The 26,948-nt window shown below is 37.4% G+C and overlaps 1 protein-coding gene across 2 annotated transcripts in view; it reads right to left on the minus strand.

Annotated features, from left to right (window-relative positions):
- Window positions 1-13,625: 13,625 nt before the first annotated feature.
- Window positions 13,626-26,948, minus strand: part of cntn5 (contactin 5) — a 286,113-nt gene continuing 272,790 nt past the window's right edge. For both annotated transcript variants that reach the window (XM_073815840.1, XM_073815839.1), the window contains exons 19-24: window positions 23,171-23,405; window positions 19,487-19,596; window positions 18,584-18,770; window positions 16,659-16,771; window positions 16,408-16,576; window positions 13,626-15,035 (exon numbers count right to left, since the gene is read on the minus strand). In XM_073815840.1, coding sequence (XP_073671941.1) covers window positions 14,932-15,035; window positions 16,408-16,576; window positions 16,659-16,771; window positions 18,584-18,770; window positions 19,487-19,596; window positions 23,171-23,405 — 918 coding nt within the window. In that variant the 3' untranslated portion in view covers window positions 13,626-14,931. The remainder of the gene's footprint in view (window positions 15,036-16,407; window positions 16,577-16,658; window positions 16,772-18,583; window positions 18,771-19,486; window positions 19,597-23,170; window positions 23,406-26,948) is intronic.

Consider the following 26,948-nt stretch of genomic DNA (forward strand, 5'->3'; position numbering starts at 1 on the left):
GCGTGCAAGGAACCCACGACAAAACCGCGTTTTTACCGCTCATTTAAACGACGCGTTGATCGTTATTGTCAACATGTGCTCAGACGCAGTTCCGCATCTCACTCAGAACCTCAAGAACGCGCATTCGCGCAGGATCATTTGACATTACTGTAGAGATGAGAGAGAGAGAGAGAGAGAGAGAGAGAGAGAGAGAGAGAGAGAGAGAGAGAGGGGTAAGAATGGTGCCCATGTCGAAAAAACTTAATAGAAGTCTAGAAACAAAGTATTAAAGTATGTATAGCCATGTCACTCATCTCATTACAAAATGTTAAAGGCACACAAGGCAAGTCTGAGTATTATGTCTCTACTAGCTCCCCCTAGTGTCTGGGAGTAAATGCGTTCTATATCTAAGACAGGAGACTGAAGGACACCGGGTCGGATACAGCGAACTTGCAAGTGGGGTATTCTTCCTACAAACGGTAGGGGCGAGCGAGAGAGTCTTCATTCGTCATGTAATGAGTCATTTAACCATATACCGACTTACGAAGATGATTTATTAACATAAAAATGCTGCCTTGTGTCCCTTTAACTAGATAACTGGATACAACTGATTGTATAGTTTAATAAAATAATGTATTTTGATTATACAAATGAATCACGACCTAACTATAGGTATTTTATAACTAACTGCTGACCAGCTTAGGGAATCTCTATGGCTAATTTATAAGACATATTGCTGAATCAGTATGTTGTTTTTCTTGTTAATTGAGTCTTTTTGGGTAGCCTATCTTATGCCTAGAATGAGTCAAGGAGGTTAAGTCTTATAACTTCATTCAAAGTTTGATCAATTGTGCATAATGACATGTGCACCAAATGCATATAGGGTGTCAGACTCATAGATTTGCATAATTTAAAGTTCAGGTTTTAAAGTTTGGGTCAACATGTGGCACAGCTTTAAAACTGAAACTTATAAAATCCTATCAGAGCTACAAAATGTCATTGAAACACACCCAGTGGCTTTGCTGTCATCAGGATTAAACATGTTACCCCTCGAACCCTCCCTCCCAACAGAGCCTCCCCACAAAACAAACCCCAATTTAACCCCTGAACATATATACTATATATTCATTATTTTTTAACACATCTGTAGTTATGCGCTGGCACAGAGTTAGACTCTTTTGACTCCACACAGAAACAGCAATGCGTGCGGCATGACATAAGGAACATCCTGGACTGGTTCTTTTTTTTCGCTCTTCTTTATTCTTTTTTTTTATGTATTATAGAAGTATCGGATCGGGACTCGGTATCGGCAGATACTCAAAATCAAATGACTCGGACTCGAGGGCAAAAAAACCTGATCGGGACATCCCTAAGACTACCATACATCTCAGTCTGCTGCCATGTTGTTTCTAAAGCGAGGCTGTGAGCGATGGACGTCCAGAGCGTGCACTTTAAACCTGTTGTTTTGTACCGGGATGCTGGTCATTCAGCCATCAAAACACAGAAAATATTTGACAAATTTCCACAGGACAAGAACCTTGGAAATTGTGGATGGTTAAAATTAGAAGGGACATATGACCTAATTTGAGATAAGAATAGCGAATTGTGTGTTATATCTGTTTTGGATATTAGCATGTTGGCTAATCGCTAATTTCTCATGTTGTAAGCAAGTTTACTTTTCTTTAAAACACAAATATAGTGCAACAATACACTATTTTATGACACAAATATAGTGCAACAATACACTATTTTATGACAACAACTAAGTACTAATCTCCAGTTTGTATAGACCAATTTCGTGTTTGCAAACAGAGATGACATTTTTTGTGGGCGGAGCCAAACTGGTTGCAGAAAGTGACTGCTCCGCAGTAGGGTTGTGAAGTGTTTTAGCATTTAACCGTGATTTTGATGGATCCGGTGTTCTGTCGAAGTCTGATTCCTTTATGTTTCCCTTTAGTGCAATGTTTCTTATAGCGTTTTAATCACATTACGTTTATTTTTTTAGATAGATCAAAAGTTTAAATGGCTTGGCTACTGATATGCATGTATGTAATGTATATGTATTGTTCTTTTTTGCTAAATCAAATATTTTTACAGTCTGAATCGCTAAAGTACATGTAAAAGCAATACTATCATGTATTATATATAATAGCGTTTATTAAATATTTCATAATTTTCCTGTTTTTTATTATTTCTTCCTTAATAAATTATAATTGTAACATGATAAAAACACATGGAGGGAACAGACTTCGACAGAACACCGGACATCTTCTCTACTTATTTTCTATTCTAATTATTAAAAGATTTCCAGATGATTTCCTCCCTCCATTCTGTCCGTTTAAGGGCTTATTGTAATCATAAACACCTACGTTTATCTTCAAATGATGTCTTTGACGATGTTATTCTATAAAAATGAAAGCCATCTTTTTTGGCATTCTTATTCTGACACTTAACAGCACAACATGACATTTTCCAGTGAGTTATCTTGCTCTTTTCACTCGTGTCTAATTCATTTCCACTGTTTTTCTGCAACCGCATTGCGCGCGCAGCTTGCAGTGACGTAACTGTGACGTCTACTCTAAATTGGTCTATAGATCATAAGAGTGTGTCTCATGCATTTTCTCTGTTATGTTTTTTTTTCAAGATATGAACATTGACTTAATAACGTGTGATTGAATTGATAACAAGCTATGCTACCAATAATTGTTGCAGAAACCAATAATTGTTATACTGACATGGAGCTAGCTGGCGTGCCACCATTTTTGATCATTTTCATTTCACAGTAAACTATACCTTGGTATCAATGCTGAGTAAGGGGGCGTGCACACCAAAGCTTATACACCTGCGGCCGGCGAATGTTTTGAATTGTTTCCAATGGAAGCTCAGCGTTTTTCTAATAAGCCAGCAGCTAGCGTTTTTTTATGTGTGAGCGCTGAGTTCCGAGAGTTGAAAAATATTCAACTTTGGGTGAAAAGCTCCGCTCGTCAATGTCCGTTCTTACCCGGCCGTCCAATCACTGTGGAGGAAGGGCAGGACATTATCACAGCAACCAGCTGGTTCACAGCTGAAGTATCACAGCTACCAAAGCGCTCAGTTGAAAAACAACTGGCATTCGGCATCCTCCAGGTGTTTTAAAGTGCATTTAAAAGTTTTGGTGCGCACACCCCCTTAGTGTATCAGTGGAAAGTGAGTATAAAAATATTGATCTATAAATTTTTTTCTGGACATACCTATTTGCATAAGAGCATTTTCTATTATGCAAAAAACATTTGTCTGATGTTATGGCTGTTGTTGACAGTGCGTATGAGAGAAGCACTCGACTAAACACAAGAGAAACACATTAGAATGCTAATGTCCTCACATTTACTAAGAATGTAGAAAGAGTCAGACATAAACTCCCGTCCCAATCTAGACCACATTAAACAGACTTCTTTGAAAAACCTTACAGGCTGTGAAGAGTATTTTACTTTATCAAAATGACAGAACAGAAGGTTAGCACGAGACAGATGGACGTATGGCTTTTTTGAAAATATGCTCATTTTCCAGCTCACCTAGAGTTAAACATTTGATTTTTACCGTTTTGGAATCCATTCAGCTGATCTCCGGGTCTGGCGCTAGCACTTTTAGCATAGCTTAGCATAATCCATTGAATCTGATTAGACCATTAGCATCGCGCTCAAAAATAACCAAAGAGTTTAGATATTTTTCCTATTTAAATCTTGACTCTTCTGTAGTTGATATTACGCAGTGCCCGAATATAGTCCCCTTGGTAACTTTCAAAAGCAGAGTACTATTTTTAGGTGCATAATATCATTACGCCTGCTGCAGCCATGTTACGGCAGCAAAGTCCTTGATTATTACACCAGTTTGAGAGTATAGTTCCTAGACATATCTGTCTAGAAATTGCAATTTTAATATTCGGTCGGTCTTAGTACACGATGTAACTACAGAAGAGTCAAGTTTTAAATAGGAAAAATATCAAAACTCTTTGGTTATTTTTTAGCGCAATGCTAATGGTCTAATCAGATTCAATGGATTATGCTAAGCTATGCTAAAAGTGGTACCGACAGACCCGGAGATCAGCTGAATGGATTCCAAAAAGATAAAAATGAAATGTTTAACTCTAGGAGATCTGGAAAATGCTTTGAAAAAATTATTCATACAATTTACACTTTTTTTTTTTAAGGTAAGTGGTTGCAATCAATTTATTTAAGCTACATTTAAACAAACGTTTTTTATTTTATTTTATTTTACTTTACTAATCTTTTTTGTTTAAATGTAGCTTAAATAAACTGATTGCAACCACTTACCTTAAAAAAAATTAGTAAATTGAACGAATAATTTTTTTCAGTGTGAGCATATTTTTTTATCCTGCAAACATTATCCACACGGGATCTGTTGCCATTTATTTACATATGAGAGGTAAAGGTCCCCTGCTGATCAGTTCCATTAGCAAAATGCATTTAAAGACAAATCTTTAAGGACAAAGACAAATTGGACACATTGTTTGTACCCCATGTGGATTTTTAAGATTAAATTTGTTTACTTAATGTTTCACAGTTGGAGTGGTTACCAAATATCTGTAGATGATCATTGCATGACAAATTACAATGGCTAGAAAACATCAATGTAAATGTAACATTACTGGGGTATTTTTACTCGGGAGAAAACATCTTGGTTGGAGACCTAGGCAAAAGTCATTCTTCATAAAGTCATTGCTATTTAATTAAACTTTTGAAACTTTAATATACTAAATAAAAATCTATTTTTACAAACAGCATTGTCTTTGGATCCGTCCATCTAACAACAAATGGTATTAAAATGTACATGGCAGTCTAATGGTATTTTGGACATTTACTGTGGAAGAACACGTTTTGGTAGTTTCATGGTGGTGCCACAGTAAACAAAACTTTGATGTAGTTAAATAGTAGGTACACATATTACATCTCTGCAACTCTCTTAATCTCAGAGGACTGGCCAACTGCTATTAGAGGCTGTTTACACTTGGCATTAACATGCGTTTTCGTCGATCGGATCACAAGTGGACGACGTTAATGCCAGGTGTAAACGGTGTTCAAAACATTTTGAGCTCGTCCACTTTCGACCACTTTCAACCACATCCAGAGGTAGTTGAAACCACTTTCGATCGGATCGCTTTGGAGTTGCGGAACGCATATGTGGTTGAATGTGTTCGAACAGCCACACGCGACCGCCCATTTATCTAATCTGAGGTATTAAACACAAGTTTTACATCTTTTTTTTTACTTCTGGCGTGAACATACGGTGAACAGCGCTATTTTTAGCCTTTCATTGATAAAACTAAAGCGGCTGATCTCCGTAGTTTCGTTTTGAAAGCGTGAAAGTTGCGCGATCCTATTTCATCAATTGCGCTGAAAATTCAGAGAAAGGTCTTACATACACACGTACAAAACACTGTGCAGCATGTTTACTTGCTAAACAAGCAGTGGACATAATATTAGTTTGCGTCCATATAAACTCATCATTACTCCCGCTCGCATTTGAATGACAGCAGAAAGACTCGCCCACCGTCTCACAGACCACCCCCTCACAGTATTCAGGACAGAAGTGGTCGAAAGTGGACAAAAGAGACGGATTTAAATACCAGGTGTAAACGTAATGTGTCTCTCTCGTCCACTTGTGATCCGATCGATGAAAACACATCTTAATACTAAGTGTAAACAGCCCCATAGATTATTTGATTGTTCTGCATCAGTGTTTCTCCTGCAATACACATCTGTATTATCCAAACCCCATGCTGACTCTGGATGTCTTCAAAACTGCCTTGGGAAGGAGGTCACAAACAAAAAGTATTTATTTAATAAATTCACAAAAGAAAACTTTTGATTGCCACCTCCTGAGTACATTTGCATATTCAGCTGTGCAAGTTTAATAGTACATGCCCCCTGCCATCTTCCCAACCAGGTAGTTTGGTTTACGAAAATGAAATACTCGTTCTTTATATTCATAATACACGTATAATAAGTGCATATTATTTAAAAAAAATGTCACCTAGTAATTCAAAATACAACTTGTAGCTCAACAGTTGTTCAAGTTTTAATCTAAACGCTGGATTAACTTAAAAATATAGTGCATCATTTTTGCTTCAACTTTTTTTTAAGTATTACATAATAATACTTAAACAACTTATGCAATTATATTAAGTTAAATTCCATGTAAAACTTACAAAAAAATGGATGCAAAAATTATGCACTATATTTTTAAGTAAATCCAGCCTTTATTTTTTCAGTGTTGTAATCTTGCAATTTAAAAAACTTAGTTATGATCCTGGATTCTGATTGGTTAATTTGGGTGCTTTACAACGGCTTCGTACCACACTTCTGATCACATTACATCAGTATTACTGTGCAACTGTGTGTGTGTGTGTGTGTTCTCTATGGGTTTGCTTGTTTGCTCGGTTATCTCAGCCACGCTTGCAGCATTTGCCTGGGGGTGATGCACTCAGATTGCTTGCATGAATAAGTGAAGCGTTGCTCTGCGTTGCCCGCTGCATTTAGCCCGTCACACCTGCGTGTTAAGTGGCATCATATTAAAGCAAGGTATCCACTCTTTGTGGCTGCGTCTGTCTTTGTTGCACCCACAACTCTTTCTGAAGAACTACATTGCGTGGTTAAACACAATTTTTATGCAATAAAACTTATAGCTTAATGTCCACTTACTTATCATGATTCAATCAATTTCTGATGTCTAAAAGCAAAAAATGTCTCACTTAATATCCAGTAGAAGTACTTTGCATTACAGAAAGTTTAATAGCCGTGAATTGACTTTTATTTAAACTTTACCACATTCCCCTATAGTAACAGGCTTTACATAGAAGCTGAGCTTTTCATTTATAAAATTAGTGGACATAAAAACTAATTACAAACAATTAGCAAAAGCTAATTAAGAAATATTGAATATTCAATTGAGTTAGAGGCAGAGTTCGAATGAGATTGGATTGCATAAAGTTATGGTGAGTTTATCGAACAGCATGCCCCCTCCCTTTTAATGAAGCACTCAATACAACAACCTGTTAACTAGCAATAATACTGTAATCATTTACTCACCATCACTTCATATTCTGTGATATTTATTTTATGGAGCTTCTTTTATAAAGCAAAGCAGAAACCAACATAAAGCACCCTAAAAGTAGCCCATGTGACTTTTTTTTTATTCAATCATGGTTGTTAATAGGGGTGTTTGAGTTCATGCAGCGTTTCGCAGACCAATCTGGGAGGTTTGCCACTTGCAGTCGAGGGAGGAGTTGAAGACGAAGCCGTCGAATCAGACACCAGCTGCTTACCGTGTGCACCGGGTTTCCTTTTTATTTGCGAATGATTAAAAAAGTTAATGAAAGTTGCAAATCAGAAACCATTTGTATGAAATACTATAGTTGCTTGTATGCCCCACTGAGTAAAGCATGTTATTTTTGAGGTGAACTGTACCAATCAAGAGCTGTAGTGTCCACCTGACTCTATGCAAAAAAACATCTTCTGGTCTCAGTATGCCCCCGCTGTGAAGGTGCTTTCAGAAAGCATTAGTCTCGTTCATATAACATCTGTTTCAGATGCCGGGCTCTGATGAGTGTCTGAAGAGCATCACTCCGTGCCTTACAGTAGCTCTTACTTTCTACTCATTTCCAGATCCTCCACGCGCCCGCTGGGAAAGCTGTTCTAATTGCTGACGCCACATCTCTCGGCCCTCGAAAACATGCAGTCCTCTTTGCGGGGAAGATAATCCATTAACATAAATCAGAATCACTAACATAGACAGGTGTTGCATGAATAATTAAAGGTTGCCACATTAGCAACAACGTAGAGGCACCCTGCGTCGTTCGGCGAGTGAGGAAAATACGGTAAAATTTGTGGCCTAAAACAGGTCCACTCACAAACAATGATAAATGACATTTATGCCCAGAAACCTCCAAATGATCAGCTAATGCATGCATAATTATTATTGTTCTGCTCTTTACTTCCATTTAATTGCATTGTGTGGGTGGATGGTGACACTTTTTGGTTTTCTTAAATTTCACAGCTGGGATCAGTAAAATCACAGTACATATTTGTTGTAATTTCCTTGAGAGGGTTTTATCAAAAGTTAAGGTCTTAAAAAGTCTTCAACTCGCTGTTCTATGTCTCAAATAATTACGTACATGTAATAGATGACAAATGAGTGTTGTTCCTCCTTTCACACACTTGCCTGTGCTCTCTCTCACTCACTCTCTCTCTCTCTCTCTCTCTCTCTCTCTCCCTCTCTCAAGATGCATGCGTCACGTGCAGACCCATCAAAAAATAAACCTGTACATTAATATTACTCCTTAAATATCCTAATATAAATAAAGCCTTATCCTGGAATAATCTAAACCCTGTCTGTGAAATCACCACTATATATTTCAATATTTTGTTGTTTAATAAAACCATGTGTTTATTTGGTTTTGATACGTTATTTAAAACAATTATTATTGTCTCATCATTATTCTCATTTTAAATGCTTGTAAAAAATGTCTGTAGAAATGCCAGTATTACTGGGAGCTGTTTGCCAGTAATAAATGTAGATTTAAGTTTATGTTTTTTACTGGCAACAGTTTGTTCAAAGTCAAATGAACATTAAACATTAACAAGTCTTTATCTTTACAGAATAAAACTAAAATAACAGCATGAAAAGCATTCTGGGAACCAAAATCTGAAGGAAAAAAAATTGATTTCCAGAATGCTTTGCATGAGGCTGTTATTTTAGTTTTATTCTGTAAAGATACAGACTTGTTAATGTTTAATGTTTATTTAACTTTGAACAAACTGTTTAAATCTACAGTAAGTTACCGGCAAACAGCTGCATAACTACAGTAAATGTTTACATTGCACTTACCTTTTAGGCATATTACTCTGTAAATGCTATGATGCTCTTAAAAGTTGACAAAATGCAACAATAAACAAAATTTGAGTTTTTTGTGTCTTACTGTACCTTTTAGGCCTACCATAAATGCTAATACGCTTTTAAAAATTACAAAGTAAAACAAAATGTGATCTTTTGTGTCTAATAACTTTTAGGCCTACTGTAAATGCTAGTATGTTTTTCAAAGTATACAAAAACAAAAATTGGTCTACTGTAATGCTATGATGCTTTTCAAAGTATACAATAAGAAAATGTGACTTTTTTGTCTAATAACTTTTGCGCCTACTGTAAATGCTAGTATGCTTACACGAAAAACAAAATGTTACCTTTTAGGCCTAATACTGTAAATGCTATGATGCCCTTAAAACAAAACTTTGACAAAATAAACAAAATTTGACTTTTGTGTCTAATAACCTCGAGGCTTACTATTGTACACTCACCTAAAGGATTATTAGGAACACCATACTAATACTGTGTTTGACCCCCTTTCTCCTTCAGAACTGCCTTAATTCTACGTGGCATTGATTCAACAAGGTGCTGAAAGCATTCTTTAGAAATGTTGGCCCATATTGATAGGATTGCATCTTGCAGTTGATAGAGATTTGTGGGATGCACATCCAGGGCACGAAGCTCCCGTTCCACCACATCCCAAAGATGCTCTATTGGGTTGAGATCTGGTGACTGTGGGGACCATTTTAGTACAGTGAACTCATTGTCATGTTCAAGAAACCCATTTGAAATTATTCGAGCTTTGTGACATGGTGCATTATCCTGCTGGAAGTAGCCATCAGAGGATGGGTTCATGGTGGTCATGAAGAGAACGACATGGCATTTAAATGACGTGGCATTTAAATGACGCCCAATTGGGACTAAGGGGTCTAAAGTGTGCGAAGAAAACATCCCCCAAACCATTACACCACCACCACCAGCCTGCACAGTGGTAACAAGGCATGATGTATCCATGTTCTCATCCTGTTTACGCCAAATTCTGACTCTACCATCTGAATGACTCAACAGAAATCGAGACTCATCAGACCAGGAAACATTTTTCCAGTCTTCAACTGTTAAATTTTGGTGTAGCCTCTTTTAAGCTCATCCGCCTCAAGGTTGTGCGTGTTGTGGCTTCACAAATGCTTTGCTGCATACCTCGGTTGTAACGAGTGGTTATTTCAGTCAAAGTTGCTCTTCTATCAGCTTGAATCAGTCGGCCCTTTCTCCTCTGACCTCTAGCATCAACAAGGCATTTTTGCCCACAGGACTGCCGCATACTGGATGTTTTTCCCTTTTCACACCATTCTTTGTAAACCCTAGAAATGGTTGTGCGTGAAAATCCCAGTAACTGAGCAGATTGTGAAATACTCAGACGGGCCCGTCTGCCACCAAGAACCTTGCCACGCAAAAAACTGCTTAAATCACCTTTCTTTACCATTCTGACATTCAGTTTGGAGTTCAGGAGATTGTCTTGACCAGGACCACACCCCTAAATGCATTGAAGCAACTGCCATGTGATTGGTTGATTAGATAATTGAAAAAATAATAATAATATACTTTAGGTGAGTGTATATGCTAGCACTCTTAAATATTTACAAAATAAACAAATTTTCACTTTTATATCTAATTTTTACTTTTAGGCATACTACTGTAAATGCTAGTACGCTTTGAATATGCTAGTGTACTCATTAAAGTTTACAAAATAAAACAAAGACAGAACTTTTCTTTTTTGTCTATTAACTTTTACGCCTATTACTATACTGCATTTGCCAGTGTGCTCTTAAAAATAGACATAATAAACAAAACATAAAGGAGATTTTCAACACAGAATGCCGCATTTCTCTTCCATATCAAAAATGTTACTGACTCATCGTGGACACTTTGGACAAATCATACACCCTCATGGATTTAATTTATCTCCAGTAAAATGGGAGAATGAGAATCTCCCTCACTCTGCTGTCTCTGACAAGCAGTAGCAAAAACCAACTTGCCGTAAACTAAAGGGTAATGGCTGTTTAAAGTAATGTCCTGTCAAAGCTTGCTAAAAGTGTCAAGGCAGGAAAAGAAAGTGCTTGTCAGAACAACTCATGGGGTTGAGGAAATTATGAAAAGTCTTAAAGAGCACCTATTTCATTGCTAAAAAACAATGAATTTTTGTGTGTTTGGTATAATGCAAAGTGTTTGCATGGTTTATGGTTAAAAATACATTTTACACATACCTTATATTTTTGGAGCTCCAAAATTGTAAGCTTTTCCTGAAACGCACTGGTTTGAAAAGCTCTGTGTCCCTGATTGGCCAGCTAATCTATACGTTGTGATTGGTCTGAATACCTCTGACGTCAGCCGGAAATGTGACGCTCCTTACCATGTTTCAAAGATTCGCTAACAATGCAATGCTAAAAGGACTTAACTTATAGGCTGTGAGTCTGAAGTGGGATGAATTATGATAATGTCGGTCTTTTCTACATCACCAATCGCAGGAAGTAAACTGTTGCCTACAATCCATGTGTTTGTTGTAGTCCAAGAAAAGAGATTTACGTTGGAGACGATTATTAAAGCTCCTACATCTTGTTATATGCATAGGGGATCTGATAATGTTTGGGAAGTTTAAGAAGCTTTGAGACATACAGGCAGAAAGTTAAGACAATCATTAATGCTACTGTAGGGACCAGCTGATCTCTGAGCCCCATGCCTGGAATACAATGAGATGCACTGCATGAACAACATGACATGGACCACCTGGAGGATTTATTATTATACAGAGAGTGCACAGCAATGTGAATAATCAAGAAACAAATCAATATTTTTTGTATGAAGCAGTTGGGGGTAAAGTCATTTGAAAGCATAATGAAATAGAAGATTTACCAATTTTGAAATGGAGGACAGGTTAGGCCTTTAAATCTCCGGTTTAGATATTCTTGGCCAAATGATTTATGAGAATAAAACTTGAAGTCATTACTGCCGCTTCAGTTTGAGTCACTTATTTTGATTCTTACCGTATTTGTGCATTGGTGCAGAGACAAGCGAAAGTTTTCGACTTATTTTCTGTTGGACTTGAGCCAGCGGTTCATGCAAGGGATCTTGGGATTGGCAGTGAAGCAGAGCTAAGCATGACAGCGTCAAGACGTAAAAAAAATTAAATTTCAACCAGTCTTAAACAAGATGATGATTGTTTGAAAGGGTAGGAGTGCGCGGGGTTAATTGTATCATGGACTGTTTAGATTGTAGCACTGGGTGGAGCGAGTTTTATTCGGTATTGTTTTTTATGCTGCCAAAAGATGGGCTCCCGCTTATTTATGGAAATGTATCATGTTTTTCCAGAGAGTTATTAATGAACGAGTGTTTTGGTGGCATTAAGTACATTTTTCATCATATGTTTTTTTCGGTTTCTGAGATGGGTGTGTAAGATACCAAAACCAAATTTATATCATATTAATCAGTGTCTTGTTGACTAAAACATAGCATTATTTTGAAATATGTCTGCAGCCTTTAGCAACTTTTTTGGTGGGCTTGAAAATATTTTGTCCCAGCGGGGTTAATTGTAACGCTGTGTTACAACTAACCCCTCTGCACTTACGATATCAAAACCGCTAACGCTAGCGTAATTCTTGCTGTTGTTTTAAATAGGCTACACACAAATGATTGCTGGCTGCCAACAAAATAAATGTGTCTGTCTTTTCAAAAATTGTGTGTCAAATGTATTTTTGTTCATATCTTTAATATTGATTGAATAAGGTCACATCAAAGATTGAAATCATAATGAAATGAATGGCTAAAATCAGACTTTGAGGCTCATTATCTCAGAATTAGATTTTTGAAACTGTAGTATGATTATTACAGACTGGGTCACATATAAAATTTTTTTGTCATAATTGTGCTGCTTTTTCTCACATATTTAGACATTTGTATTCATTTATAATTGAACTATTGTTAGAAAACGGCTGGATGAATGAATACAGTGTGGATACCTGTCTATTATAGACAGATAGATAAACAATATCCACTTTAAGTATATAGACAAAATAGTTTGAAATATTTGCCTGCAAACTTAATTTTTAGCAAGCGTTACAACTAACCCCCTGCCTGTTACAATTAACCCCACCTATGGGGTAAGTTGTAACGTTTGCACTTCTGTCATGTTTGGTGTAATTGTCCAAGAATGCTAAGTACTAGAAACAAACTTCAAATGTTCATTTGTAGCAGAGATGTGTGTGTTGCTTGTGTAAAAATATAATTATTCAAACTCAAATATTTTTTGAATGATTGAGACAAAACCAAAAAGCGTTAGGTTGTGCCCCGCTCTCCCCTATGTATTATGCCAATTTTTACAAGATGTAATATAAGTCTCAGGTGTGCCTAAATGTGTCTGTGAAGTTTCAGTTCAAAACACTCCACACATCTTTTATTATAGCATGTCCAAAATGTCCCTATTTGGTTAAGAGCAAAAAAGTTGTCATGTGTGTACCTTTAAATGCAAATGAGCTACAGCTCCTCACTCCCTTATAAACGCAAAGTGAGTGCAATGGACAGTATATTTAGCCGCATTAGTGCTACAATGTGCCAACAAACACATTTAGAAAAGCTTTTGGGTAAAATTAACCAGTCAGTCAGTAGCCGTGGGCGGGGCTTTATCAGTGTGACATCACATTAACAAAATAATCAAAACATCATGTCTAATGAGATTGGATTGATTGTTGTGTTCACACACTGCCAACACACATTTATGTCCAAACGCCTCGCAAGAGTGGATTTTGCATAATAGGTGCTCTTTAAAATCTGCAAACAGTGATGAATAGAAATTTCTGGTGGATTCAGTTTTAAAACAAATTCTTACATATTTGTAGTTAACAAGTTAATGCATAATTAACTGTATTTATTCAAGCTGAGTGCTTTTGAATAGTATTAAGTATTTGAAGGTTACAGAACATACTGTTTCAATAAAAGCCTTTCAAAATGACTGAATCTATTCAAGAGCTAACTATATATTGGCTTGGCATCCCATTCTCAAATGATTTACACCTGCTATTTGCTCCTCTGGCTATAGACTTTATAAAGCCCAGAGCAGATTTCTAAGCGATGCTTCAGGGTAACTATTGAATTCTGGGATCTCTGAGCAGCTGAAGTAAGAACAGAATCATTCCTGACCAATGTAATTGTCTCCAACTCAATTTTGGCCGCAACAAACTCTGTTGATAGAACGAATCGATAGCAATCAGATCAAGAGATCTTCACCCAGAACAGACACACACAAGAGCCCTTTAAAAATATACATCACATTTATTTCAACTGTCACAGATCGGCCGTGGTCTTTGTCTACTGAAGTGTTTGGGCACGACAAGTTGAGTTCAGATCCTCCATCAGCTTCACTGTTGCCCAGCAACCTCACTGGTTCTCAAAAGCCAACGAACTTAACAAAAACGTGAACGGAAGTTCAAAAACTTTGACGCAGCCGACCGAAACACACCACTGTATTTTTTTGTTTGTTTGTTTCTCTAAAGGTAACACAATGTACAAAAAGCAAGTCTGGAAATAGTAAGATTTTCAGCACTATAAAAATGTCTCACTTCTCGCTCCGTTTGTGAGTAAGAAAACAATGCACTTATCTCTACTGAGCTTTACTCTGCGTCGCTTGTTAGGCAGCCGAAGGGTAAAAATGGATGCGGTAACGTAATGAGGGAAGCCACGTTCGCACAGAGCAGCGGACGGTCCCAGCAGCTTTGCAAACTTCTCTGGAAGTCCCTACTTTATAAAATGTCTTGTTAACGGCATCGTGGCGTACACGATTTCAGACAGTCGTCTCTGAACTTTGCACAGCACAATACTACAAACGTGTCCTGAAAAGAAACCCGGAAACAGAAAAAATACAGAGAAGTCGTCCAGAGTTGAAGTTCGTGATATTTGCCTGGAAAAGAAGCACTTCCATTTGGCTGGCCTTTAGGTCCTGTCGATGGTACGGGCCACAGCAGGCAGGCCCGTTCCCTTCATATAGGCTTAGTTGGGAGTGGTTGTCGCAGGGCAGGCGATGGGAAGATTTCAGGATACTCAGTAGCCTCACAAGGGAAAAGAAGGCACCAATAATGACAGGAACAGAGAAGTCCACGCCAAGCCTGCAGGCAGATAATGAACGGAGATCTGCCCATTCTTTGCACGCACTCCTGGAAATAAAGTTAAAAGAGGGGGAAATGAGACTAATATAGTAACATTAGGATGAATAACTTGACAGTGGGTTTTAAAGGTAGACTTGTATGTCCACAAGGAAAACACAAGCGTTTGCGAGACATAAAGTGAAATTAAGCTCTGTTGTACAGGCCTACTAAAGGGTTAATGGTGCCACATGGTGATCAACAGTAAAAATGCCAACAATCAAGAATGCATGATAATAAGGTGTCATGGCTTTGCGACTTTCAAAGTCCGTAGCCTTAAAACGGGGATGGGCAACTTCGGTCCTGCAGAGTTTAGCTTCAACCATAATTAAACACAACTGAAGCAGCCAATTAAGGTCTTACTAGGCATACAAGAAACATTTAGGCAGGTGTGCTGAGGCAAGCTGGAACTAAACTGTGCAGGACACCGGCCCTCCAGGACCGAAGTTGACCATCCCTGCCTTAAAAGGATCCAGACCCTGAATTGGGAGGCACCCAAATTGTACGTTTTGAATGCTTATATCTTCTAATAGAGTTTAGCGTTTTAGATCATACCAGTTCCTTAAAGGAACAGTATGTAAGAAATTTATATCAATTAATCATAAAATGGCCCTGATGTGTTACTAGACATTAAGAAATCATTTTCATTTCAAATACTTAAATCACTGACAACAGTGGTCTGGCCAGGATATTGCAATTTAAAAAGTGGAGTTGCAGCCCTCAACTGATGTTTATGTTGTCATTTTTTGTATTGGCCACCAGTTGTGTGATTGCAGTACCAGTTTTAGCCACAAGTTTTGTGAATGCAATACCAGTTTTGGCCACAATCCTACATACTGTTCCTTTAAGCCTAACTTGGTTATACAAAAAGAAAAGGTTAAAAAAATATTTATAGGGACTTTTATTTTTATTAATGCAAATATAAAAACAGTGTCAACTTAACAACGTAACAATCTCCAGCAATTTAATCTCGGTCAGCGTGAAATGATCTTAAGACTGAAATTATCTACAAAACAACATTTGAATGGAGTCTGTAGCTATATGGTTAATGGCTCGAGCTGAACTAATTGCAGAAAAGTGTGGAAGGGAAAAATCGCTTAGCGGAAAAAGCAGCAAGACGGATTTGTACCAGAGGTTGTGAAGACTGTAATTACGACGCGGTAGAAAAAGAAATCCAGAAAGGAACTTAATGGTATTTGCACTATAATGGGTCACTAGTCCTAGTGGTATAATGATGGTAAACTTAACATGTTTTTTATGTTTTGAGAATTGGATTGGATAATTGGCTTGTGCATGGGGAGGAAATTTAACAAGAGCTAAAGAAAAGCAGTCAGGTCAACCATGCTGTGCTAAACTTCAAAATGTGACAGCAGTGTACACTTACCAGAAGAAGTAAGCAGTCTGACCTGGGCGCTGGCGGCCCCTTCGCCTCCATCGCTCACCGCACGCACCTCGATGATGTACGTCCCTCCCTCAGGAAGGGTCAAAACGATGGCCGAGTTTGGAGTTCTCGTGACCTGGCTGTGGCCACGCCCCTCCTGACGCAGTAACACCTGCAATGTGAAACGGAAACAATAGATGCGTGTGTGGCAATGTTGAATTCAGCATTATATCAGCAATGTGTGCGTGACCGACCTTGTAACCGATGACATCTGACTCATTGTCCCTGGCTTTCACTGGATCCCAGGATAAAGAAACATTGTTCCCTTCCTGAATCCACATTAAGTTGCCTGGGGGTAAACTAGGGGCTGTAGAGAGAAAGAGAGAGAGAGAGTGTAAGTGAAATTTACCAAGAGAGAAAAATAAAATACCTATTAAATAAGGAAGGTCTGAAATGTGCAATGATCACACATTCAATGAAATTTTCTATTTATTTTTCATCTCTCCACACGTATTTTCTATACATACAGTACAGTACATCAATCTTACTCTAGTGCTATAGGATGCCCACTTTAATGGACACAGCACTGTGACAAAACCTTGCGAAAATTAACCATGCTTTAACTAACTACAAATAAATAAAAAAGCAAGGTTAGTATAGTTACACAAATTTAATGTTTAACCATGATTGACACAAATTAAAATGAATACGTAAATATAAATATAACAATTTTTCTGTGATTAGTAATGTGTCTAGATCATGTACATTTTAAGATACAGCTGAATGTTTTGATTATATTAGATTTTGAGCTTGTTATGTCAATGTTGTAATTTTACAAAGTTGGGTCTGAAGGGTAACAAAATTTATCTGTCCACCTTGCACATTACACGAATTTGCTGTACTTCTAAACTGTAAAAAATTTACTTTTTTAATCATTTTTTGTAGCAACAAAATATAATATTGATGTTAAATGTCTATTTTGAGTTTTAATCAAAGTTTTAAGAGTATTTAATACGTTTATAGGAAATCAATTATTTATGAAAGTAATTATGTGGCAATATTTTAAACTATCTGTATCTAATCGTTTTCTTGTCCGGGCTTTGTTTGCTCAAATATCTATTTGCTGCATGAGGGCCAGGTGATAATGTTCTGGAATGTGGGGTGGGGGTAAAGGTGATATTAGCATTATAAATAGAGGACAATAAGCTTGCCAAACAGTGATGTGTGAATTCTGTGGAATGGGTGAATCCTTTGAAATGTATAAATGTGATTTGAATTGATTTGCATCAAGATTAATAAACTTAAAATTAGTGGCGCACTTTAAAAATTAACGTCATATTAATTTTAAATACTTTTAGCAGGCCATGCTTTTTTTGAGGGAATACACACCATACACGCACAAAGAACAGCGACAGGTAAAGGAAAGATAAGTTTTTTGGTATTTTTCAATTTTAGACTACAAGATCATCAGTATGAACTCTGAACAATGAATTAATATAAACATAACAGCGTGAAATGGCTTAACTCGCTACATTAAAACAATAAGCATTTGCATAGGCTAAAGCTATACATCAACTCTTATGTTTGATGGAAGTTTGCATTTGCAGTATTTTATATATGCTACTGTTTCTTTATTTAAATGCTTTCGTTTTAAATCACAAAGACCTTAATAACATTAACATATTGATCATAATAATGTTTGTAGGGGGGAGCTAGAACAATATAAGACTTTTTACAAACACATTTTTGAAGGATACAAAATATTGTCTGTTATCATACAGGCTAAATGATCCAGTCCAGATATGTATTTTTTCCAAAATCGCACACCCCTAGGCTACATACAGTACATGAACTAAAGGTAAACTGTTATTAGACAAATATGTTTTTATGGTCGTGTGTGGACGAAGATATTTTTATGCTTTTTTAAAACGTCTCCTCTCCACTAATAAGCTGGTGTGTTCTGGCACAATATGGCTGCTGTCGCATCATCCAGGTGGATGCTACACATTGGTGGTGGTTGAGAGGAATCCCCCTTTGATATGTAAAGTGCTTTGAGGTCTGCAGAAAAGCGTTATTTAAAATGTAACAAATTATTATCAAATAAGAGTCATATAATTCTGGAATCACAGAATTTGGTGTAACACCGGTCCTAAGTCATACAAGTCGTGCCGGGACTCACCGTTTTTTCTAGTGCTGATTCTGATGGGCGAACTTGATGGGCCCTGACCGACGCTGTTAAAGCCTTTAACTGAGATCAAATACTGCGTGTTTCCCTCCAATCCTGACAGAAGCATGCTCGTCTCATTTCCCACCGTCCTCCTTTTCTTCCCCGTCTCCTCCTGCTCCATGTCCTTCCAGTAAGTCACCTGTACCCAACAAGGAAATGTTCCTCAATCTCAAAGATATTTCGCAGCGATGAGAAAACAAGATTGAGGTGCCTCAATAAATGACAAAGCAGGGCTCCGCCAATTTCACGCAATATTGTATCATTTGGTTTAAATAACCATCATACATTTTGCATGAAGAGCATAATAGCCGAGCATGTAATATCTCCCGGCGATGAAACACAATAATCTTTCTCTCTGGAGGCACAACTGTACAGTTTTGTTGCCTTGAATAATTTCCTTCTCTCTTCAGAAAGCATAACTGTTGACTATTGAGAAGACACTAATGAGGAATAGTGAGGGGTCATGACTATGAATGTTGCTTTCCTCTAAAGCTGTCAACTGCCTACATGCCCACATAAAAGATAAAAATCACAAATCTAATAAATAAAAAAATGTGTTTCTCATAACAGAAATGTGAGAAAGTTTAGATTTTACTCATGTGTCAATAGCAATGTCTTACCCCTTGCAAAGTCTGCAATAAAAACCTCAGAGATTCAAATATAAATATTGTACCAGATTATCTTCATTAATTAATTTCTATCAATACATTTTAGTGACATTTCTCAGCATAACTATTGGTACAGCCTCAATGTTGCGTTGCCTTATGATGCCCAAAAATGCTATCCATCTAGGCAGCTTATCAGATTTTGGAACGGAGCCATCGATCAATTTATTTCTCTCTCATTCTCTCTAACCTCATAGCCTTGGGGTCTTCCAGGACCGGGACCGGGCGGCTTCCACATCACTCTCATTTCTGAGGAGGAGACTGCAATCGCCTGCAGGTCAGTAGGAGGCTCCTTGGGTTCTGCATTAAAAAGCGGCACATTTCAGACTCCTCACCAAAATCGTCTCTATACAGAACAAATAACTGCACACATGGCTGATGATGTATTTGGGACGCAAACTTCATCTCTTGTGTGTTAACCGTAAGTGTGAAGAGTCTAAACAGATGTAAATGGTGGAGCGGCGTGATGGAGATTATTGCCCAGAGGAGAGTGAGATGAGAGAAACGCTGCGAGATTGAAGACTGACAGGGACACAGGACATCCATCACATTAGCAGCAGTCACAGGAAACAGATCTCTGATGCCTGGCATCAAAACAGACTGACATGGTGTGAGCACACAAAAAAACTGTTTGGCCATCTTGATCATTTCCATCTGGCCAGTGATATTTTTCAAAGGACAAAAAGGCGAAAACAAATTATTAGTTTAGTTAGCAAACTTTACGTTAACAGATTCAGTCTGCCAAGACCAAACTGTGTAAACTTTACATATACTTTAATAAAAAGGTAGACAAGACCAGATTATAATGTACCGAGCCCCTAAGGTGACATTGGAGTAAAAAAATCTAAAGTTTACTTTCATGTGCCTCACGCAAAACCTTCATGTGCAGAATTATTTTTTAAGTTTAGTTTCGCACGTGAAACTATCGCGTGAATCTATCACAAAGCGCGATAGTTTCAGGTGAGCACGCGATAGTTTCACGTGCTTGCGCGATAGCTTCACGTAAGCACGCAAAACTAAACTTTAAAAAAAAATTCTGCACATGAAGGTTTCGCGTAAGCAAATAAAAAGTTTCGCTTGAGCACATGAAAGTTTCACGTGAGTACATGGAAGTTTCACGTAAGCACATGAAAGTTTCACGTAAGCACATGAAACTAAACTTTATTTAATTTTTGCTCCATGTCCCCTTAGGGGCTCCTTAATAATGAAGTAATATACGCAATTATAAATAAAGGTGCCTCATACCTTTTGTCAAAGGTTTCAAGAATATCCATTTCTTTCATTTTTGTTTTTCAATATTTTACTATGTTCTTACCTTAACTTAGATTTTCAATGCGTGCACTTAATCTTTGTACAGCGCGTTGTGAATGTGTTAGCATTTAGCCTAGCCCCATTCATTCCTTAGGATCCAAACAGGGATGAATAGAAGCCACCAAACACTTCCATGTTTTCTCAATTTAAAGACTGTTACATGAGTAGTTACACAAGTAAGTATGGTGGCACAAAATAAAACTTTTGTTTGGAACCATAGGATGAATGGGGCTAGGCTAAATGCTAACACATTTAAGAAGCACTTTACAAAGATTAAAAGTGCATGCATTGAAAAAAATAGGTATGAACTATAGGGCTGTGTCGATTGATCGTGCAAATGCGCGTTTTCTCAATGATTGAATTTGAATGAATTACGTGAAATGCTGCCACATCCAAAAGCCAGAGGGCGCTCTTGTGTTGAAACGCCATTTGTGCCACAGATTGTTTCAGGTATTTTCATGATAATAAACAGGGCTCGAAATTGCGACTAGTTTTGTCGCATATGTGACCGAAATTGAATCTGTACAATCTTAAAATATATTTGGGAGCTTTTGTGCGACTTTCCATTTTGCTGTTTTTCGACTTGATTTACATTGTGATGCTGCATGCCGCAGATTGGCTAATATGAGCGTCAGTCATTCCTTGTTGCCGTGCTAAGTTGGTACGTGAAGCGCGAAAATGTGAAAAGACGAACTGCGAGCATGACAAGAACGAGCCGATTACAGCCAATGTTACTACTGTAATTAATGACGATGATCCGGATTCAAATGCGACTCCACTACCAGAAAATAAGACCTGACGTTAAACCTTTCAGCGAGAGTGGCTTAAAGATTTCGAGTGTCTCCGCTATGAAAATGGCTCAATGTAACTTACTGTGTTTACTGTAAATCCAGTAAAACGGCGTTGGTGACGGAGTCAAAACATTTAAAGCGCCAGACCTTGCTTAAACATGGCGAAAGTGCCAAAAACACAAGACGTGTCGTTACAGATGTGTTCATTATTGATGGAGACACCGACCTGTCTATCAAATAGTGTTTGATAGTGTAAGTGCGCATGCGCTGATGAATGGACATCCGGCAAACATCCTTGTGGTCCATGTTGATGTGGAACACGACAATGCTGATGGTATGTTTTTGTTGTATTTTTAAAAACATTGCCTATTTAGTAGTAATAGCATCCTGGTAATGCAGTTATCAATACCAATATATTAGCTTTCTATAAGGTCACTTTTGTAATGTCAAAATTAATCAGTGTTTTATGTGTTTGCTAGATGTTCTATTGTAATCTTAATCATGTTACCTGTAATTGTTAAATTATTATTGCTGCTATACTATTTAAACAGCATTTGGATATTAATTTAGGAAACTATGCAGCAAAAAATAAATAAATAAAATAGAAGACCAAATTTTAAATGCTGGCCATAGGATGTGTAAAGCTCGATGGTGGTGTTTTATTTTAAATAAAATAAATTTTTTAACATATACATTGTAGTTGTGGTGCTTTTAAATTTTTGGATGGATGCGCCTAATTTTTTTCTGGTGCTCCTAACTCTTTAAAGTTGGGAGCACCAGTGCTACCAAATAAAAAAGTAAATTTTGAGCCCTGATAAAGAATGTTTTGAATGATTGTGTTGACGAGTGTTGCTTTTTTAAATTCACATTATAAACAACTCTGACTCATAGTGATTTTAGATTGATAAGGACTTTCTACTGATCACAGAGCCGTACACTGTAAAAAATTTCCGTAGAAATTGCAGCTGGGTTGCCGGTAATTTACCGTAGATTTAAATTTATGTTTTTTACTGGCAACATTTTTGTTCAAAGTTAAATGAACATTAAACGTTTACAAGTCTTTGTCTTTACAGAGTAAAAGTAAAAAAACAGCATCAAGCAAATCATTCTGGGAAACAAAATTTGAAGCAAAAAACAGAAAAAGGTTGATGATGATTTCTGGTTCCCAGAATGCTTTGCATGAGGCTGTTATTGTATAGTTTTATTCTGTAAAGATAAAGACTTGTTAATATTTAAAATATATTTAACTTTGAACAAACTCTTGCCAGTAAATAACATACATTTAAATCTACGGTAAATTACCGGCAACCCAGCTGCAATAACATTGTAATTTCTACAGATTTTTTTTACAGTGTAGTACACGCACAAGCTGTGCATAAAACATAGAATCGGAGCCTTGCGACTCAGAATCGATTTCAGGCAGGTCTTTTTAATGGGGAATGTGATGTATTGTCACAGCTCTAATGTATTAATTCATCTTAGTTGAGGTAAGAACATAGTAAAATATTGAAAAACGGTGGTGTTTTCCTTTAATGACATAAAGGTGATGGCATCAGGTTAAAATTCCTTGATGTTATGTTTGACACTTTTGCATTTTAACGTCAGCCACAATGTCTCAAAATCCAGACACAAATCCAGACAGTACATCCGTTCAAAGCCCTGGCTTAGCTGTTGTGTGATGTCTTTCAAGGTTTGAGATATTATTTTCGTACCGTTGAGCTGCCTGTTATTGAAGTTACGTAATATAGCAATAAACTCCGGAGGTCTCTCACCTCCTTCAGCTGAGAACACAGTGACCACCTCGCTGAATGGTCCGTCGCCTTTGTTGTTATACACTCCCACCCGCACCTCAAATGGGGTGAGAGGGGGGAAGGTCTCGTCCCTGTACTTATATGTGGTGGAGTCTGCCGAGGTCACCATCTTTTCTTTCCATCCACGCGTCCCATTGGCCCGGAATGCCACGATGTAGCCGAAACCCTCCCCGTTTTGGAATTCTTCAGAAACGGGCTGAGGGCGAGAGAGAATACACATTAACGTGGGCCGTTGATTTATTTCCGAAGCGATTACATTTAAATATAAACATTGTTTACATTCTTTCTGATAACATTGCTCCAAATATCTCAATTTGCTGAGGGAAATAAACATTTCTCTGCAAAGAGACAAGTGAAATTGGAAAAGTATCTTAATAATATGTAGCCAGCTGAGCTTGGTGAAATGAGGGCAGGGTAAGCGGCCATGCAGTAGGTAATTTATGAAGACTTTTGCAGGGGATATTATCAGCCCTCTAGATGTAGTCTGGACGGCCTTGTATTTATACTTATTTGTGGAAAATTTGTGGCAGCATAACTTTTTCCAGTTCAGCTTAAATTAAAGTTTTGTCCGAGGCATCTCGCTTGCAAGTTTTGCATTAGTCTGGCTGCTCTGCTGTTTCGTTGAATTAGAGTTGAGAATTAAATTAGATACAGACTACCCAAAATATCCTATATGGAACTGACTGTTACATTCATATAATCTTTGAAATGTCCAGACAGAAATGCAAAAATGCTGATATCTCAAATATTAGTTCTTATTAAAAACAGTTTAAAAAAGTTTAAGCTGGCACAGTCTACGATTGTGGACAAAAATATTGGCGCCCTTGGTAAAGATAAGCAAAGAAATATGCAAAAATAAATCTGCAATGTTTCTCCTTGAAGCTACAATTAAAAAATCACAAAAATACAATGTTTTATTAAAGTAAAACAATTATTATTTTTTTTGGGGTGGGGAATTGGGACACCTACTTTTATATCCATAAGGTTTAATATGGAGCTAGATGTCTTGCCCATGCTGCTGGCCAATTGAGTGGAACGTCCGCATTTTGGCGGCCATCTTACCACAGGGCGCTCGTTACTCGTAGCATCGAGTTTTAACGATGCAGGTACTTTTAAATGACCATAACTTTCTAAATTTTTTTTCTTAATGTGTGGTTTGTTATAAACATCAAGATGTACCTATGACACTGCATACTTATACAAAAAAAGCATCCAGAATTATTGCCACGTTAATAACGTTTGTAAGAAACCAAACCGTTTAAAATTGGTCAAAAAATGAGCAAGTTATGGTCATTTAAAAGTAACTGCACCATTAAACTCAATGCTACGAGTGAGCGAGCTGTCTGAGGTAAGATGGCCACCAGGTGATGACGTTAGAGACCCCACCGTAACACATCTAGCTTTTATACATATCTATGGCTACAACAGCTTCAACTCTTTGTTGAAGACTTTCTACAAGGTTTAGGAGTGTGTTTATGGGAATTTTTCACCATTCTTCTATATGTACAACCGACACAATGTCATAGAATGTCTGTGAACAGGTTCAAACCCACTTTTGGGGGAAAACAAACTAGACTTCCCATAGACTTCCATACAAACTGAGGAACATAGCAACATTCGTACACAGCCGGCAGGCGTAAATAACTTCAGAAATCACTCCGATTAAACATGTCAAGTTATTATATGTCCACCCTGACTGTCATAGAGCACGAAAGATACATTAACACTCATTGTTCCTTTTTATTCTCCCAGCATCAAATTTGTGTACTGTAACAACAATCAATATGCAACTTTTAATTCAGAAATGCATTTTTCCATTACAGTTTCTGATATTTCCATTACAGATTTTTTTGATATATAGTTCTCATTGAAAATAACCTAAACTTAATGTGTTTTATGCTCAAATCAGTTCAGTCTTTGACGGAGCGACAAAGCTTTAATTCTACCATAACGCTGCCAAAACAAACAGAAGCTTTAAATGTATTCAGTAGACAATTTAAATCTCCATATTTTTCTAGTTAAATAACATCTTTTGTTTTGCCGTTTCTAAGAAAGAAGGAACAGTAAATGGCAGAGAATTACATTAAATGTCAGTCAGTCCCAAAAGACTCCTGGAGATTTTCTGTTGTAATGAAACAAATCACTTGTGAATGTCAAGCGCTTTGATGCCAAGCCTAAACACATCAATTAAACATGCGCTAATCCAGCACATCCAAGAAACGCCATAAAGCCAGAGCTTGGCACTGTTCTCTGAACCCTATCAACGGGATGTCAAGGGGGTTTGGTTCGGGCCCTCTGGTAAATATGCTGTTCGGGTGACGACGCTTTGTGAATAACAAATGTGATATCAATTTATCTGCACTCCGTTGGAAGTAATTCTGAAAATCACTTGGTGAAAGTGAACCGTATATTGCAATGCTCTGCTAAAGGTTGAAGTCCTTTACCATTCACTCTTGAAAATCAATGTTGAAATCTTTGTGAAAATACAGTGGCAAAAATTTGGTAAAACAGCCAAGTATACTGTGTTTATCCCATACCATAATGTCTATGTAGAGACCAGTGTTGACATATAAATTAAAATCTACTTGGTTAACTCTCATTTGTCATTCACACAGTGTGATGGTAACATTTCGGCATGGTCCTAAAACAAAGAGTGCATAATAAAATCATGTAAACTATTTTTAAGTATTTTTCTTTACTTAAATCATAAGTCAGTTCATAGAACTAACAAGACACCACTTATAATATGAAGGAGATTTTATGCAAATTTATGATAACTGTCATTAAGCGTCATTTGTTCAATTATGTCATTTTTTGACAAAGATTACATTGTTTGAAATTTCTTTGTTGTGACAACTTGAAATAGCAGAATAATTATCAAACTTAAAGGTGCAATTTGTAAGATATTTGCAGTAAAATGTCCAAAAACCACTAGGCCAGTGTTATATATTTTGTCCAGCTGATTACTATCAATATCTGTAATGTTTTCAACTACTTGTAAATCGTGAGAAAATTTCCATTCAAAACATTGACACGGGGCAGTGCAGTCTCATGTCAATGACGTTTATATCCATGTGACCCTTTGTCACTGCCTTTACTGACGTAAAAACCACATGACAACAGTGGTCGAGCTCGAAAAAATAAAATGGCGGCCAAGGAAGCGACTGGAGCACAAATTTAGTGTAAATAAACTTATATTTTCACTTTTTACACATTTTAATGGCATTTCTAGCGAGAAATTAGTATTGTAGTTTTCAAATATGTGATTAGTTATCACAAAGGCGCTCTCTGTTTATATTTCAAACACGCTGCCTTTGAAGTGCGTCTGAAAGCCTTTCTCTGAGCTGCGTTCATGCCTCCGAAATCATGGCCTCATGAGGCAGCGAGGCAACAAACACTGCCTTGAGTTTTCGGACGCAGCCAGTGTCGTGGACAATGCGGAACTATGCATTTGCGCCTGTCGGGCTACGCGCTTGCCATATGGACTATGGATTACTCTTTACCGTCTGTCAGCAAAGACAGCTCCCGTAAGCGTACGGGCCAACCAAATGACCCAAGAAGACTTTGGAACAAAACGAGAGAAAGAATGAGGATTAATTTGGTGTTGCATCTGGATAGAGAGAGCTTCGCGACAACATTTAACTAGACAGAGATTCTGATCCTGCTTGTGTTTTACGCGATGGGTGAGTTGTTTTGATTCGTAACCCTTCAAAAAACGTATGCTATTATATTGATCACA

This window comes from Paramisgurnus dabryanus, chromosome 9, assembly GCF_030506205.2.
Source record: "Paramisgurnus dabryanus chromosome 9, PD_genome_1.1, whole genome shotgun sequence".
In the NCBI taxonomy this organism is placed as follows: Eukaryota; Metazoa; Chordata; class Actinopteri; order Cypriniformes; family Cobitidae; genus Paramisgurnus; species Paramisgurnus dabryanus.